This window comes from Mauremys mutica, chromosome 14 (assembly GCF_020497125.1).
Source record: "Mauremys mutica isolate MM-2020 ecotype Southern chromosome 14, ASM2049712v1, whole genome shotgun sequence".
Taxonomy (NCBI): domain Eukaryota; kingdom Metazoa; phylum Chordata; order Testudines; family Geoemydidae; genus Mauremys; species Mauremys mutica.
This window is the reverse complement of record NC_059085.1, coordinates 41,907,548-41,923,934: the sequence shown is the minus strand read 5'-3', so window position 1 is coordinate 41,923,934 and position 16,387 is coordinate 41,907,548. Positions and strand designations below refer to the sequence as shown.

The following is a 16,387-nucleotide window of genomic DNA, read 5'->3' as shown; positions in this document are numbered from 1 at the left end:
CGCACAGCGAGAGACAACAGGGCGGAACAAGTTTGGCTTGGGTCTCTGCACCACTGACAGCGGTGGAGTCAGAAATTAAGCCCAGCAGGTAGGAAGCTCCAGCTGGGATTTCAAAAGAGATCACAGGTCTGTTCATCAGCGCACTTCTAAAGCCTGCTGCTGCTGTGATACAGCCCTGCCAGGGTCGGCATTAATGAGATGAACGGAACAGGAGAGATGGCAGCTCGCGTCCCGCGTGTGAACGGCCACATTCCGGCACCAGGGAACTGGGGCCTCGGCTTTGTGTTATAATTACACCCAGGTGTTTGGAAGGGACTGGGGGAAAAGGGAGTCAGGCATGCACAAGCCTGGGAGACAGCCGGTGCGGTGGGAAAAGCAAACCTTAAGCCTTGTGCCAAACTGCAGCTTGGGGACAGAACCAGGATGACTTTGTTGTAACGGTTTATCACCAAGAACAAACGCAGCCCCTCCATCATCTTGATCAGACCTGTGCACTGGGCCCAGCCTTTTCTCAAGGGAGGCTGTGTGCGTGAGACGTTAACCCCTTTCGGTCACTCGCAGAGGGACGGAGCAATTCTCAAGAGCCTGCCAAAGTGAGCGACGAGTAATCTCATCGCCACAGCCAGCCACAGCTCGCACCAAACCTCGCAAGAAAGGCTTCCAAAGAGGGGACCGATGCCCCACAAGAAGACATCTTCCAGGCACCATCCGTCACCACCGAAGACTAAAGCGTACGTCAGCCGCGGTGCTTCTCCAGGGGACGGGTGTGCGCGTGTGAGGGAGGGAGATACCAGTTGAGACAGTCACTGAGGAACAGCGCATCCACAGTGCACAGATTGTGGTAGGGAGGGAAATTCCTGCCAGAGTCTAGATCTGGAGCCAACTAAGTCCTCCTGCCTGTAACTCTAACTCTTCCCTCCAACCGCCCCTCTTTGGAAGAGATTTACATCCTGTTTCCACCACCACCATTTTAAATAGGCAAACAGGAGAGAATCCACTGGCGCCCTTTAGCTGACGGGGTATTGACAGGTACAATGGCCTCTCCCTAGAGAGGGTCTAGGGGACTGCATGCTGAATGGGGAGCTCCTGGGCAGAGCTGGTTTTCCCTAGATTTCTTGGCAGGGAAAAGTGTTTGATTAAAAAAAATAAATCAAACCAATGATTGATAGTTCCCATTGGCTGAAACCCGGGGTTACAGCACGTGAGATTGGCGATAGCCATGCAGAGACTGTCCATGGATAAGACAATGGTTCATGGGATTTTTCCTCTGGGGAAGGGGGGGAAAAGCTTTTTTTTAAATGAAAAGAGGGTTGGTTTGAAAACTTGGGGTCAGTGCTGCCCCCTGCAGGCCAAGCCCAACTCTGGCGGCTTCTGGTGCCCCAGCTGCCCCACTCTTGGGGTTGTGAGGAGCCCGTCCGGGGGTCTCTGTGGACAAGCAGAGGGATCCCACACCCTGACCGGCCAGTCTCTGCTGGGGCCTGTGTGTAGCTGCTGTCCGCACTGTTCCTGCCTAGGAGCTTCAACCTCCTGAACGAGACATTCCAGGCTGCATCTCTATGGCTACGACCATTCCAGGAGCCACCACCGTGACCTGGACACAACCCCTGGAGATACCAGAGCCAGCCAGGAGCATGACAATGTCTGCGTTCCTCCAGCTCATTCCATGGTGCTGCCTTGTCAGGCTTAAGTGCCGGTAACCAGGGCATTTGCTGATATGTAAATAAGGCAATATACTGGCAAATATGTAAATCAGGGCCACAAGTCATTTGCATAAACTCTCTGAGCCGTCAGCCTTAACACGGACGGACATCTCGCATGCATTTTATGAAGGAATAAAAAACGGACAGTGACGGCACTGGGCAAAAATACCACCATCCCTGAGCTGGTCTGGAGATGCCACAGCAAGGAAACCCCCCGAGTGCTGCTGCAGGGCTGCGAGGGGTGGTTCTCCCATGGAGGGGACAGAGGCCCTGGCAGACCTCGCCCAGACCAGCTGCATGGGGCCCAAACAATGGGAGCAGAGAGTGGTTCTTACCGTCTCGCTCTGCCCTGGAGACGCTGGCTCGCTGTGGATATTCCCTGGGTACGGCCCCCAGGACAATCCCTCCGGCAGGCTCCGCCTAGCACGCACTCTGCTCTCCCCCTCCACCGTGACCAGCTCCAGCTCATCTGGGGAGAGAGAGGACAAGAGGAGGGTGAGGGAGGGGCCCGGATTCACCCTGCTGTCCCATGACAGCCGGCAGCATTCAAAGGGCACAGCAGTAACCCGTCAAAGCCAAGCCCAACTGAAGAGCATTGCCTGCCTTCCAGACTACAAATGGTCCCCGTTAAACAGGAACAAAGTCCGACCTTTGCTTGGCGATTTAAATACATGTAAGTAACCGACTTCTCATGGGACCTGCAGCCCATCGGGAAGCAGGTGAGCATCGGGGCCTGTTTGCAGGAGATTTCCAGGTCAGTTTGGTAGAGTCAAGAGATTCTCAGCTGGTTCAGAGAAGGATCAACTTCTGGGTACTTTGCTGCATGGAATCAGCAGCCCTTCCTGTTTACCAGGCATTGCGTTCTCTTTCAATCTGAGCGACATGTCAATTCCCTCTGGAAATGTCTAGGGATTAACTAGGTGTGGCTGAGGGGGGGAATGTGTGTAACACGGATACGCAGCTGCCTAAACCCAACAGTGCTTGTGTTCTGCACAGCTGGGGCAGACGGGGATAGAAATATCTTCTGGTGCCTGGAGCCGGCCCTGCCAGGTGTGCACAGCCCAGCCCGGTGCTGCTGCCGGGGCACAAAGCGTCAGGCAAGGTCAAGTCCGAAAGGCCTCGTCTACAGTGCGACTTTTGAGCAAGTTGGCTCTAGCCAGGTGCAGACGGGCGACTGGCATTTTTAACCACTGTGGTGTGCAAATGAGCAGGACAACGTTACCCGGTGGTGAGGACACCTGAGGCCAGACTACGGCAGTGCCCTCTCATCTTTGCTAGCAGAATAACGGCAGAGCTGCGATAATTCTCAGTCTAGTACCAGCCCAAGGCAAACAGTGCTATCTAGCCAGGCCTCTTCCCCAGTGCTGGAGCAGGGAGGGTCCTGCCACTCGCCCTGTTCCCACGTAAAGCCATCCTGAGCCACAGAAACCTAAACACACCGCTGCTCCTGCCAGTGATCGTCAGGAACAAGAGAACCAGAACCATCTTTCCACTCAAGGCAACAGCAGGGAACTGCAGCCCATGCTCAAGGGAAATGCAGGGACTCTCGCTCACATGCGGGGGATCAGACTGATCCGTACATATTTGGGGCTGGGGTCCTGCAGGGGTCAGTCCTGGGTCCGGTACTATTCAGTATTGTCATTCAGGACTTCGATAACAGAGTGGAGAGGATGCTTATAAAATCTGCAGCTGACACCAAGCTGGGAGGGGTTGCTAGCACTTTGGAGGACAGGATTAGAATTCAAAATGACCTGGACAAATAAGAGAATTGGTCCGAAATCAACCAGATGACAGGCAATATAGAAAAGTGCAACGTACTTCACTTAGGAAGGAAAAAATCAAACACACCACCAAAGTGGGGGCTAACTGGACAGGCAGGAGTACTGCTGGAAAGGATCTGGGGGCTACAGCGAATCACAATCTGAATACAAGTCAACAAGGTGATGCTGTTGCGAAGAAAGGCTACTATCATTCTGGGGTGTATTAACAAGGAGGTAATTGTCCTGCTCTATTCGGCACTGGTGAGGCCTCAGCTGGAGTCCTGTGTCCAGTTCTGGGTGCCAGACTTGAGCAAAGATGTGGATAAATTGGAGAGAGCTCAGAGGAGAGCAACAAAAATAATAAAAGGTTTAGAAACCCTGAGCACCGATGAGGAAAGGTTAAAAAAAACTGGGCCTGTTTAGTCTTGTGAAAAGAAGGCTGAGTTGGGACCTGATAACGTATTTGGAGACTGTTAAGTGCTGTTATGCAGTGGACAGGGATCAATTGTTCTCCGTGTCCACTGAAGGCAGGGCAAGAAGTCATGGGCTTAATTTGCAGTAAGGGAGATTTAGGCTACATAGCAGGAAAACCTTTCTAACTCTAAGGATAGTTAAGCTCTGGAACAGGCTTCCAAGGGAGGTTGTGGAATCCCCATTGTTGGAAGTTTTTAAGAACCGGTTGGACAGACACCTGCCAGGGATGGTCTAAGTTTACTTGGTCCTGCCTCAATGCATGACGACCTCTCTAGGCCTCTTCCAGCCCTGACATTTCTGTGATTCTATGAAATCATTTTCACCTGGGGCACATTTCCAGACAGCTTGGGTTTGCTTTGCTTCACGCCTTCCTCTGGACCTCTGAGCAGGGATCTCTGAGCTGGGCTCTCCTGCTAGGGTCAGGACAGTGTGCCCTACAGGATCACGGCTCTTGGTGGGACTCGGTCTCTCCTATCGGCCTGTTTTTCCACAGCATCTTTCAAATCTAACTCCACATAGCACACTGATTTGCACTACGTCGATGCCTCTCACCATGAAAGAGGCTGTGCCCAGGTGCTCATGTCTGCATCCATGGCAGAGCATGGAGTGAAAAGCCTCTTCCATCATGCACCCCGGCATTCCATCACAAGGGAGGCAGTAGGAGCCATTTCACTTCCGAGAACCCTAAGTCGAGGCAGCTTCAGGGCTTAATGGCCTTGATGATCTGATAAGTTTCTAGGTTTAATGGGTTAGATAACATGTAAATACACTATGAAGGCTGCTCTAAAATGTTTTAACTGCGCTTTTGTCTTTCCAAGTGCAGATAAGACGGCAGCAAACCAACACTCAAATGTGTGCTAAATGGAGGCCCCATCACCCCACTCAGCAGGGTTAAAGTGAAGACGCCAACGAGAGAGATTCATGGAGTCCAAGGCCAGAAGGGACCATTGTGATCATCTAGTCTGACCTCCTGCATAGTGCAGGCCACAGAACCTCCCCAAAATAATTCCCAGAGCCGAGCTTTTAGAAAAACAGCCCATCTGGTTTTAAAAATGGCCAGCGACGGAGAATCCACCACAACCCTAGGTAAGTTGTTCCAATGACTAGTTACTTTCACTGTTAAACATTTACACCTTATTTCCAGTCTGAATTGGTCTGGCTTCAACTTCCAAGAGTTGGATCCTGTTAGACCTTTCTATGCTAGACTGAAGAGCCCATTATCAAATATGTGTTCCCTACTTAGGTACTTATAGACTATCAAAGTCACCCCTTCACCTTCTCTTTGTTCAGCTAACTCCTGTAATCATTCTTGTGGTTCTTCTCTGAACCCTCTCCAATTTAGCAACGTCCTTCTTGAATTGTCAACACCAGAACTGGACACTATTTTCCAGCAGCGGTTGCACCACTGCCCAACAGAGCAGTAAAATAATCTCTCTACTCCTACTCAAGATTCCTCTGTTTATACATTCGAGGATCACATTAGCTCTTTTGGCCACAGTGTCACACATTCGGCAGATTATTCACTATGACTTCCAACTCCTTTTTGGAGTCATTGCTTCCCAGGATAAAGTCCCCCATCCTGTAAGTATGGCCGACATCCTTTGTTCCTAGATGTAGACATTGGTGTTTAGCCATATTAAAACGCCTATTGTTTGCCTGAGCCCAGCTTAGCAAGCGATCCAAATCACTCTTCATCAGTGGCCTGTCCTCTTCATTATTTACCACTCCAAGCTGCAAACTTTATCAGTGATGATTTTTTGTTCCTTCCAGGTCATTGATAAAAATGTTAAGTAGCCAAGCACCAATCCCTGCAGGACTCCACTCGCAACACACCCGTTCAAGATATTTCCTTGTTTAGAATGACACCTTGAGACCTACCAGTTAGCCAGTTTTTAATCCATTTAATCTATGCCATGTTAATTTCAGATCGTTCCAGTTTTTTAAATCAAAATGTCATGGGTACCAAGTCAAACGCCTTGCAGAACTCTAAGTATATTACATCACCACTATTATCTTTATCAATCATACTTGTAATATCTCTCTCAAAAAAAGATATCCAGTTAGTTGGACAGGATCAGTTTTCCCAAAACCCATGCTGATTGGCATTAATACCTTTAATTCTTTATGAATTGAGTCCCAGATCAGCTGCTCCATTATCTTGCCCGGATCAATGTCAGGTTAACAGGCCTATGATTACCCGGGTCATCCCGTTTACTCTTTTAAAATATTGGCACAACTTTTGTTTTCTTTAGAAATGTCCCCGGTGTCCCAAGGCTTATTGAAAAGACTGCTGTACATGCAGGCTGCCCTTTTGTGAAGCTGACCTGGCTGCGGCCCCGCCTGGCTCTCCATGACATGGGCTGGTGACTGTCAATGAAATCAAATCGCTCATTTCGCTCTGAACACCCATGCAGATTATCCTGGAGGTGGTGGGAGGAAAGGCAGAGATTCCAGCCTCTGAGCACTTACTGTGTCAGGAGAGGTACAGAACAGTTCTGCTGTATTGACTGATCCCGGCCCCCTCTTCATGGCTGGGCCCTCAGCTGGGTTTGAAACCTCTGATCTTCAGAGATGAAAATCTAAGCCTTGATTGTTTGAGCTAAGGGAGCAACTCTGTTCACTGCTAGCAGCAATATATTCTTAACCTCTTAAAAGGAGCCAGCCTCAGAGGCAGGCAAAGGCCCATGCTTTCCTAAAATTGATTTTACACTCCATAAAGATGGACTTTCCAATTGCAATAAACCAGAGGAAAAAAAAAGAAACAGAGACTCCATAGACCACGTTGGCCAGATTTTCAAAGTTAGGGGTGTGCAATTATACATACATTTATGCATACTCAATTTGCATATGCAAATACAGCACTAACACACACACACACACTCGGAGCCACTTATAAACCCACATCAGGTGTCTGTATGCCCAGCTCCCCCAGCCTGGCCCTGGATCGGTCTAATGCAGAGTTGAATGTTGAAACATTCTGGACTGAGATTTGTCCATGCTCCCTCTCAGCTATTAAAAGACACTCAATGTTGGTGAGGTCTCCACTACCTGCCAGCTCCTTTTCCTGCCTGGATCTGCCTCTCCAGTCTATCATGTCTTTCGATGGCATCATCCGCCCCACTGGGAATTCAGCCCAGCCATGGGATCCGGCAGGCCAAGGGGAGGAGGCGGGGCTTGTCTGAAGGCAAGTTGCTTTAGAATTAGAAACACCGTGAGGCAAAAATAATGTGCCGGTTGGATAGCTCAGAGCCTGATGAGGGGTTTATTACCCAGCGGGTCTCTCTGCACTCAGGGTGTTGGCAGCTCAATGTCTGTATCCTCAGAGCTGGGGTTATTTCAGGAGAATTACGGCACTACGGGGCATCATCCACGAGGGAATGCCTGGCTAGGAGGGGCTGATTAATCTGAGCTGGTCCTCGGTCCACACCAGACTCAGCTGCCTCCTTCTAGGTCTCATCTCCATGAGCTACGAACCTTGCAGAAGAGCAGAGGTGCGGTTTCCGCCTGGGGACTGCCCAAGCTCTAACCATTGTGGTGTTGGAGAGCCTCGCACACAGCGCCGCTGGGAGGGCAGAATCACCATCCCTGCTGTATAGGAAGGCGGCTCAGCACCTCCCCCAGAGCAGTGTCTTTGGGATCACACTCCTCCAGGGCTCAAGGGCAGCAGCAGCCACCAGGCAGCTCCAACGCCATCACAGATGCGTGTCCTTTCAACGCGGTTGCTCGGTGAGATCCCCAGCGCCTGGTGCCTAGGCCGGCCCTTTGGCTTGTGGGCTTGGGCTCCCACGGATCAAATCAGTCCAAAGCTGCCTTCCCGGCCAGCCACTGGAGCCTGTGATGAGAAACCGCCCCCAGTTCAATTTCGGAGCCCCCTGTCCACGTGGGGCTACCTCTCCCAATCACCCCACTCCTGCTCCCTTCCGCTCTGCCCGCTGACTAGGAGTGAGCTTTAGCAGAGGGAAGCCTCTCCTCAGATGCTTTATAGCGGGGTGTGGCTTTGCTTTCTGCGGGGTGGGGTTAAATACAGCCTCCAGCATGGAGCTGACTGGCTGATTGGCCCCTCTTTTGGGGTGAGGCTGGGGGGTCAGAAGCATCTTTCCTGTAGCTGTCAGAGAACCTTCCAGGTTTGCTCCTTCCACTTTTCTCCTCGAGGGTGGCTCTGATCCGAGAGGTCTCTCTCCCTCCGAAACGTGGGATCAGCCCAGAAGGTGCGAGCCGAACACCCTCAGCCCGCAAGTTGTTGGCAGAAGCGGTAATGTCAGGAGAAGCCAGACAGGTCCTAAGCCAGCAACTGGCTTGTTTCCTCCATAGTTCAGTGCAGGACGGTCCACTGCTCAAGCTCACACAGCGCGGGTGGCAGCGGCAGCTATAGAACCCAGGAGTCCTGACTCTGTTCTGTGCACGACTAGCTAATGCTTCTCTCAGACATTATCCTCCTAGAGGCCAAAGGGACTCAGGCTACATTTGTATCTTAGGGTTTATCCTGATTTAGGAAATTAACACGGTGATGGTGCTGCCTGTCCAGTGTCCCATCAGCATGTCCCTGCTGCCTGGGCCTCCTTAGGTACCATTACAAACCAGCTTCGCTCTGGGACGAGAGGATTAGGGGAGGACAGAATAAAGCCACATCTCTCTGGCAAGAAGAGGCAGAAGGACAAGGGGAAAGAGCAGAGGAAACAGATCTTCTGGCCTCTCCTCTCCTGGGAGCTCCCAGCCACATGGGACCCCTTGCTGTTAATGAGCCTTTGAAGAGCTCAATTGGATTTGCTGCTTTGACACAAGCCCTGCTTTATTTCCCCGCTCTTGAAGGTGAGAAGGGCAGAGGCGGCAGCCACCCGCCCAGCTAATCCCTGGCTCCCGGAGGAGTGTGAAGGACTCTGAAGGGCAGGTGCTGGGCACAGCGGGAGCTACTCCCCACCCCATACCCCTCTCCCCCAGCGGATACTGAGAAAAGGGAACAAAACCCAGCAGGAACAAGGAGGGAAGGACTCCGAATCCATTCGGATCAGGCTAAGGGCTGGGGCTCGGGCTCCAGCCAGAATCAGAGCTAGGAGTTGACAGGGCTGAAACCCCTGCGCTGGGCCCCAAACGGTGGAAATCTCGGGGGGAACGAGATGGTCTCACAAGATTTCTGCCATCTGGAAACACAGCGAACCTGGTCTGGCAGAGCCAGGACACTTCCCTTTGCTGACCCAATCCTGGCCAGAAACCAGGGGTAGGACTCACATCCAGAGGCACAAATGGGAACATGCTCCCCCTTGAAGAAAAGACTGGGGGGTGGGGTGGGGGTGGAATGGGGCTCCAGACACACAGCGCTGGCTTGGGCCCATCAGGGCAGAGCTACAAGTTTACCACCAGCAGAGGAAAATACAGAGGGTGAAAGCGGCAGTATCCCTGCCTACGACGCTGTCCTACAGGCAGAGCTTCCGCTCCTCACGCCGTAGCCTTGATTCACTTGGGATGAACCACCAGCCGCGCACGGTTCCTCTCACGCTCTGGGCACGCCAGAAAGAGCCCCTCTTCCATCAGTGGACTGGTCCTGGGTGCCAAGGTCCGACTAGTGAAGAGATTCTGTACCTGTCAAACCAGCTCCGGGGTCGGCGGCACAGAAACAGCCCAGGGCTGGCGATGGAAGGGCACCGCCGACAGCCTGGCAGTTAGGGCATTTGCAAGGGATGTGGGAGAGACCCAAGCTCAAATCGCTGCTCTGCCTGGTTCAGCGGCACTATCAGTTTCAAGCTGTTCTGCTTTGTATCAATAATTACATTTTCATTGGGCCAGAGAGCACAAGACTATTCGGCGGTTCTGGGGTCTCTCTCGTTTTGACCTGGACCCGAGAAACCTTCCCACCAAAAGTTTGGTCTCAACAGAGACCTTCCTGGGAAACGTTTCAGTTTTGATGGCTCAGTATTTTCAGCCCTGTGGGCGGATGGGGAAGGGTTGTTGACAAATTCCCGACCAGTTTGACTTATGGCTGCCACTTGTGGAGAGGGCAAAATGCAGCCAGCACTGGAGGGGAGAGGAGGTCATGCGGAGATAACTGAAAAGCCAAGGGTGAGGAATAAAGGGGTGATGGGGGGGGGTTAGACACCCTATCAGCTCCCAAACTAAACCTGCTGCAAGGACACTGCCTGTAGAACTGGGCAGAACAGGGTCTCTTTGGGGATTACTCTATGGCCACCTTCCCTAGGGTCTCTTTGGCCTGCATCTCCTCCATTAAACTTTATGGACTCTGCTCAGAAAACAGCAGCCAAGCACATGTCTCCTTCCTCCAATCAGTCCCATCCCCCTTCTCCCCCACCCCCTCTCTGAGAGCGTCCAAGCCCACCCTGCCGGCCTCCCTGCCCCCAGCCACACTTCCCTTTGGTGGCAAGATTTGCATTTCCCAGCGGCACTTGGGCACCGCGTGATGCTGGAGCAGTTTCTGTTCCTGCGCATTGGAGCAACAGAGCCGGGCTCCGAGTTCCCATTTCCCAGGGTACAAAGGGAAACGCCCCTCGGGAAGGGCCGGCCCTAGCGCACGCAGGGGACTTGCCCACTCTGCCCCGGCACGAGACCTGCCACTACACAGGGAATTCTCTGAGCCAGCCTCAAACCCCAGGAGAAGAGGCTCATTGCAGAGACAGGCACCATCTGAGCCACGGGGCAGGTGCTGAACCGTGAGGGGCCAAGGCCCTGCTGCTGGGCTCCAGAAGCACCGGCCGTGCTGCAGAGAGCCGAGCTCTGGGGAAGGGACAGCTTCACTCTCACGCGTCTATTCCCGGGGCAACAAGAGCACAACCTTGCCTGGCTCTGGAGGGGCTGAGGCTGCCCAGCTCTCCTGGGCCAGTGAGAAGGGGGAGCTCTGCAGCTCAGAGAGCGGGTGGGTCACCTGGAGGTCCCTCCAAACTAGGCACCGCCTGAGATGGGAGCGGGAAAGCACAGCACTGAGGCGATGGGGAACAGACACCGAGCCGCCCGGCCGATTTAGCTCGTCTCGTCCACTGAAGACATCATCCAGTGCTGAGCCCAGTGCCGGGAATCTGGACTTTCCGCCTACTTCGGCCCTTGGACTTTGTTACCCAAACAACAACTCACATTTGTATGGCATCTTCCCCCTGAAATGATCCCCAACGCGCCACAGAGGCTAGCCCCCCGCAATGCAGCCAGCGGGTACAGCACCTGGCACTGCCGTCAATCCCTACTCGTCCAGAAAGGGCCGGCATGCCCACTGAGCCCTGCCTTTCCCAGGCTTGTAGGAACTTGTCCGAAAGACAGAGTACACTGGGCCTTGAAGGGTTAATAGCCTAAATCCAAACCCCAGGGCCAGGCCTGAAGCTGTTAAAAATCCCCGCAAGTGGATACAGGGTCAGGACGCCCGGTATCTCCCTTTATTACTGACAGGACTGTGAGCCCATTTCCCCAGTCAACCTCCCAGGGCCCAGCCAGAAAGCAGCAACCCTGCTCATTAGAGATACCCCCGGGCTTAAGCCCTGGAGCCTTTAACTCAGGCCACGCTCCTGCCCCCCTGAGCTCCGGAGTGAGTCCTTGGGCTCCCAGCAGGAGCGAAGGAACAACACGCTGCGGAGGGAGGCTGGGACGGGGCCTTCTGTGGAAGGGGCCCCCGCTGAGGAGCTCTGGGGTGCAGGGATCTGGCTCCCAGTACGGCCCCGATGGCTCGGCCCAAGGAGCTTGCTGTTTGCTTGGCCCAGCAGCAGACAGGAATCCCTGCAGCGATAAGGTGGCGCTGTATTTTTCAGGCCGGGGTGGGGGGAGCTGGTTCCTTGCGTACGTTTCTCATTTGAGCAGCTTCCTCCTATAGGAAACCTCAGGGGAAATCGGTGACACCCTAGACAGCTTGGACGGGCCCGGGGGTTACGCAGCGTTCCTGGCCAGTTTGGAAAAGGAGCTGATTTGGTGCCCAACGGCCACCTCCCCTCCTTGGCCCCCACCCCCACCAGCCTCTCTGCTCCTTCCCCCCCACCCTGTCCCCGCGTCTCGCGGGCTAATCAGTTGCGTTTGGGTCAGGAGACCACGTCTCCGAGATAAGAGCGCCGGCCTGACACTTTCCATGTCAGAGCACTCCATCTTCTGTGTATCAATCCCCAGCAGAGCAAACACACAGCCACTGATAAAAGACAACTGTTCCAGACACAAGGGACAAAAATAGTGCAGCCTGCGCCAGCCGGCCGCGAGCCTTCTGCCCGTGCCAATGGCAACTGGGGATGCAGGGGGGCGAGCGGATGACTCTGCCCTCGGCCCGCCAATTAACAGGCAAGTGGACAGGTCAGACGTGCTGGCGGCCGCAGCAAAGTGGTATGGGATGAGCGCAGCAACGCTGGAGTTCATGCCACAGCAAGGTCAATATTTCCCTCTACCAGGGACCATTATCCCCAACTGCCTGTGGGTCCCACATGTCCTGCTCTTTCCCTGCAGGGTGGTGGTCGATTGTCACAGAGTGATTGCAGTGCGGGCGTATGGTGTGCTCTGAGCCACTGACCGCCAATGCAGAGCTGAGCTGCGCGTTAAGAGCCACGTTTTGGCGCTCTCTGCCTGCACCTCCGTTTGCACCGGCAAGGCGCATTCCCAGCCTGGGCAGTGGGGGGTGTAACTACACCGCTAATTCATGCGCCATGTGGCTGAAATTCACAGCGAGTCCCAGCAGCAAAACTGAAACGACAACGACAACAACCGCTGAGGAATGAAGACACTGCACCTGCATCGCCACCCATGTGTCTCCAAGGGCTTCTCTTCATTGCACTGTTAGCTTGAGCGACAACTCAAGGGCTGCCCCTCACCGAGCTCAGGTCAAGCCGTGCTTTAAGCCTGCCCACAGCGAGCCAGGGTGGAGTGAAATCCAGGTCTCCCTGCTCCCTGCTGATGGAGCCGAAAGGGCAGGGCGCACGGGGCCGGCACCGGAAGGGCGAGAGCACGGCGCAGCGGTCCAGATCCTGCAGCAGCTCACCGGAGCGTCTCCATCACTTTATAGGGGTGGTGGGTGGAAATGCAGGAGGCGTGAGAAGGGTGGGAGGCAGCATGAAGAGTGGAGAAAGGAAGGAAGGAAGAGACGACGACAGACTTGGGAGCAGCTTGAAACAAAGTTTGCCCACCCGCTCCCAGGAGTCCGAGGCCACCAGTTCCCAGCCTCCATCTACAAGCCACGTGTCAAGCAGGCCTCCTGAATGGCACCTGCCAAGATGCTCAGCCCCCGTGCTCCCACGCGACGCAGCCACAGAGGCCTGCAGAAGACCTTGCTCAGGAAGGTTAATTACGGATTAAATGTCACCTTTAAGATTTTTAGCTGGAGGCAGCTACAGAGAAGAACCATATAAGTCAGAGATGAAACGAGCCGCTAGTCTCCACACTGTGCCCCAGCCAGGCCAGGCCTGCTTCCTACCATGCGTGCCCTGAGTGGTTTGTCCTCTCTGTTTATTTGGATTATGGTAGTGCCCTAAGAGAGAGCGGGGCCCCTGCACGCTGGGTCCTGTGGACATGGTAAGAGACAGTCCCTGCCCCAAAGAGCTTCCAATCCAAACAGACAGGAGGTGGGAAGAGAAACAGAGGCAAAATGATCTGCCCGAGGTCACTGCTGGAGCCAGGATGAGAACCCAACTCTCCTGACCCCCAGCTCCTCTCCCGCTCCACTCGGTCGCAGAGTCTAGTTTACGAGTGGTCTAAGGAATGGGGCTTCCGTCGCCTCCCTTGAGTAACATCTTAGCAGAGACAAGGCACCTGCAGTTTTCACAGTGAGGAAGGCTGGTCCAATGGTTACTTGGAAAACCCGACTTCAAGTCTTTGCTCTCCCATGTGACTCTAGGGCAGGGTCACTTCATCCCTCAGTTCCCCATCTGTCCAAGGGGGATAACAGCACTGCCTCCCCGTGGCTGCGGTGAGAATAAATCCATGAAATGTTGTGAGGCTCAGATACCACGGTGATGGGCGCTGGATGAGTACAAAAGATAGCCAGGCCTTTACTTGGCAGTGAAGACAAAGCCTCAGACACATCCCAGAGCCCCTAGCCCCACCCCAATCCGCCACTCAATAATTCCTCCCCACCCTGCTAATATTTGAAGAATGGTCTTAGCCCCTCCCCCATCTTAGCCATCTTGGAGCCAATTCACTTAAGTCCCTCACTCCAGCTACAGGATCATTTTTGTCGCATTTCTGTGAGCTCTGGCCAGTCTGTCAGAATCCTCGTGGCAGCGCAGTAGCTGGAAACAAATGAAATATTCCAGGTGCGGTCATGCCGGAGCAGCACCCGAGGGATTAGTGCCTCCGAAGTTGTTAGCAGCTCTGATCGCTTTGTTCTAGTCCATAGTTATTGCAAATTCAGGGTTGGATCAACTGGAGGAATCTCAGGTTGTAGCCAAAGAGTTCTGGGGACTTGAAGCAGAACTGTGCCACAACTTGTCCCTTGCCAACAAAAGCCCTGGCAGTGCCAGGAACCCAGCGCAACAGGGCCCAGCATGCCCTGCTTCTTCCACTGTGGCCTGCTGGTATGAGTCATAAGAACATAAGAGCGGCCGTACCTGGTCAGACCAAAGGACCATCTAGCCCAGTATCCTGTCTACTGACAGTGGCCAATGCCAGGTGCCCCAGAGGGAGTGAACCTAACAGGTAATCATCAAGTGATCTCTCTCCTGCCGTCCATCCCCACCCTCTGACAAACGGAGGCTAGGGACTCCATTCCTTACCCAGCCTGGCTAATAGCCATGAATGGACTTAACCACCATGAATTTATCTAGTTCAGCCATCACTGGGCGGGATCCATTCTAGGTGTGAGTATAGGAAGGAGAGCGTGTGTCTATAGGACTATTCTAGGGTGTTTGCCCGGCGTTGAGCTGGATTCAGGTGCATTTCGCTTTGTCTTCAGTCAGTTGGGTGCGTAGGTTTGAGAACGCGGCGGGTAACTGCTCTGCGGTCACTTAGCAACCTGGGCTTGTTTTAGTGACAAAAGGTTTTTGGCTGGTAACGTTGCACTTTCCAAACACTAGTTCACTTCTCCTCACAGTCAGGCAGGGCAGGGCAAGACCAACCTCCATGTCAGAGATGGGGAAACTGAGGCATGGAAAGATCACACAGTCAAGGGCAGGGAACTCCCAGGCCTGCGCTCAAACCACACCCCCCTCTAGTGTTTCGGAATGGCTGGGATCCCCACTCCTTCTTGGCTATGTCAGATGCACATGCACACGTCTGGCCCCTGCAACAAACCATTTCCCCACGGCTCTTGTTCACACCACACAACTTTCGCAGCTGCCTGAGCTATGCTATGCAAACAGCACCAGAGGAAGTATCCACATAATGCAGGCAAACAATGCTGTATTACGTTATTTCCATTTCTTCCCCTCCAGCACGGCAGAGGAAAAAACGAGACCTTTCAGATTCTGCGTATTTATAGTCTTAGGCCTTAAAAAGAAATCTGCTAATGAATTCGCTCCTGCACTCCGGAGATAGAGGGAACTTGATGCTGCATCCCTGCTGGGACTGGGGCAGGCTTCTCCTCTCAGCGAAGCTGCTCCCCTAATCCGACCCCAGAGCCAATGAACTAGCAGAAGTGAAACCAAGAGGGGCATGATGCCACTTGTTCTTTAATGAGAGGCACCAGTCAAGGCTGGGAAATGGACAATTAGGTCCCTCATGAAGGGGACATCTTGGTTGCTGGCCTGGTAAAGCACAAGGGGATGGGAATGAACACGAGTTCTGCTCAGCTCCGTCACGTCACAGTACTACAAGCGGCACTTGAAGTGGCATTGGAAAGCCAGGTTCTGCTCAGGCTCTTCCCAGAGGAGGGGAAGACGGGTGGATGGGGCTGCCGTCAGCCTATCACTAGAGAGCCTTCAAAAAAAGAGGAAAGTGGGTTTGTATCTAACTACACTTCAGGTGTGTGACCAAGGTGTAAACCACCCTCCCCTCTGCGTTCGGAGGGCATCACGGCCGCTTCGGCGACATCTCCCAATAACCAGGCCTGCAGTTCTGGGGGTGCAAAGTCCATTAGCCGATCGGAGTGCGACCGTGCAGCAAAGGCCCTGTGGGAAGCCTGCCCTGCACTGTATGCACAGCTCAGCAAACCCAGGCTCGAGCTGGCGAAGAGCTGATCAGGCGTTAGGAACTCCTGAGTGCTAATCTCCAGCTCGCCCAAGTTTCTTGACCTACCTGCTCATCTGTGAAATAGGGACAACAGCCCCCTGCAGAGGTGCTGGGAGCACTAACTAGCCTGGCTGTAGAAAGGTCTAGGTGCTATTCCAGCGTAGGGTGCAGCATGTGTCCACACACACGCACAGCCTGGGTAGCCGAATCTAGGGGAAAAGTGGCTTTGATCCTACCCGATCAGAATACAGGTCCCGCGGCTTCTGACATCCAGCCCTCAGGTTTCAGTACAGCATCCTCTCATCTCACCTACCTTGAGCCTTCACAGGGACTACTCACGTGAGCAACCACTCACCCGCGTGGGCAAGGGATGCCCAACCTGGCCAC

The 16,387-nt window shown here is 53.7% G+C and overlaps 1 protein-coding gene across 5 annotated transcripts in view; it reads right to left on the bottom strand.

Moving 5' to 3' along the window:
• The window catches only part of ZFPM1 (zinc finger protein, FOG family member 1), a 125,374-nt gene that overhangs the window by 19,646 nt on the left and 89,341 nt on the right, over positions 1-16,387 (bottom strand). For 3 of the 5 annotated variants that reach the window (XM_044987140.1, XM_044987141.1, XM_044987144.1), the window contains exon 4: positions 2,036-2,169. The exons of the other annotated variants lie outside the window; for them this stretch is intronic. In XM_044987140.1, coding sequence (XP_044843075.1) covers positions 2,036-2,169 — 134 coding nt within the window. The remainder of the gene's footprint in view (positions 1-2,035; positions 2,170-16,387) is intronic. 5 annotated transcript variants of the gene reach the window in all.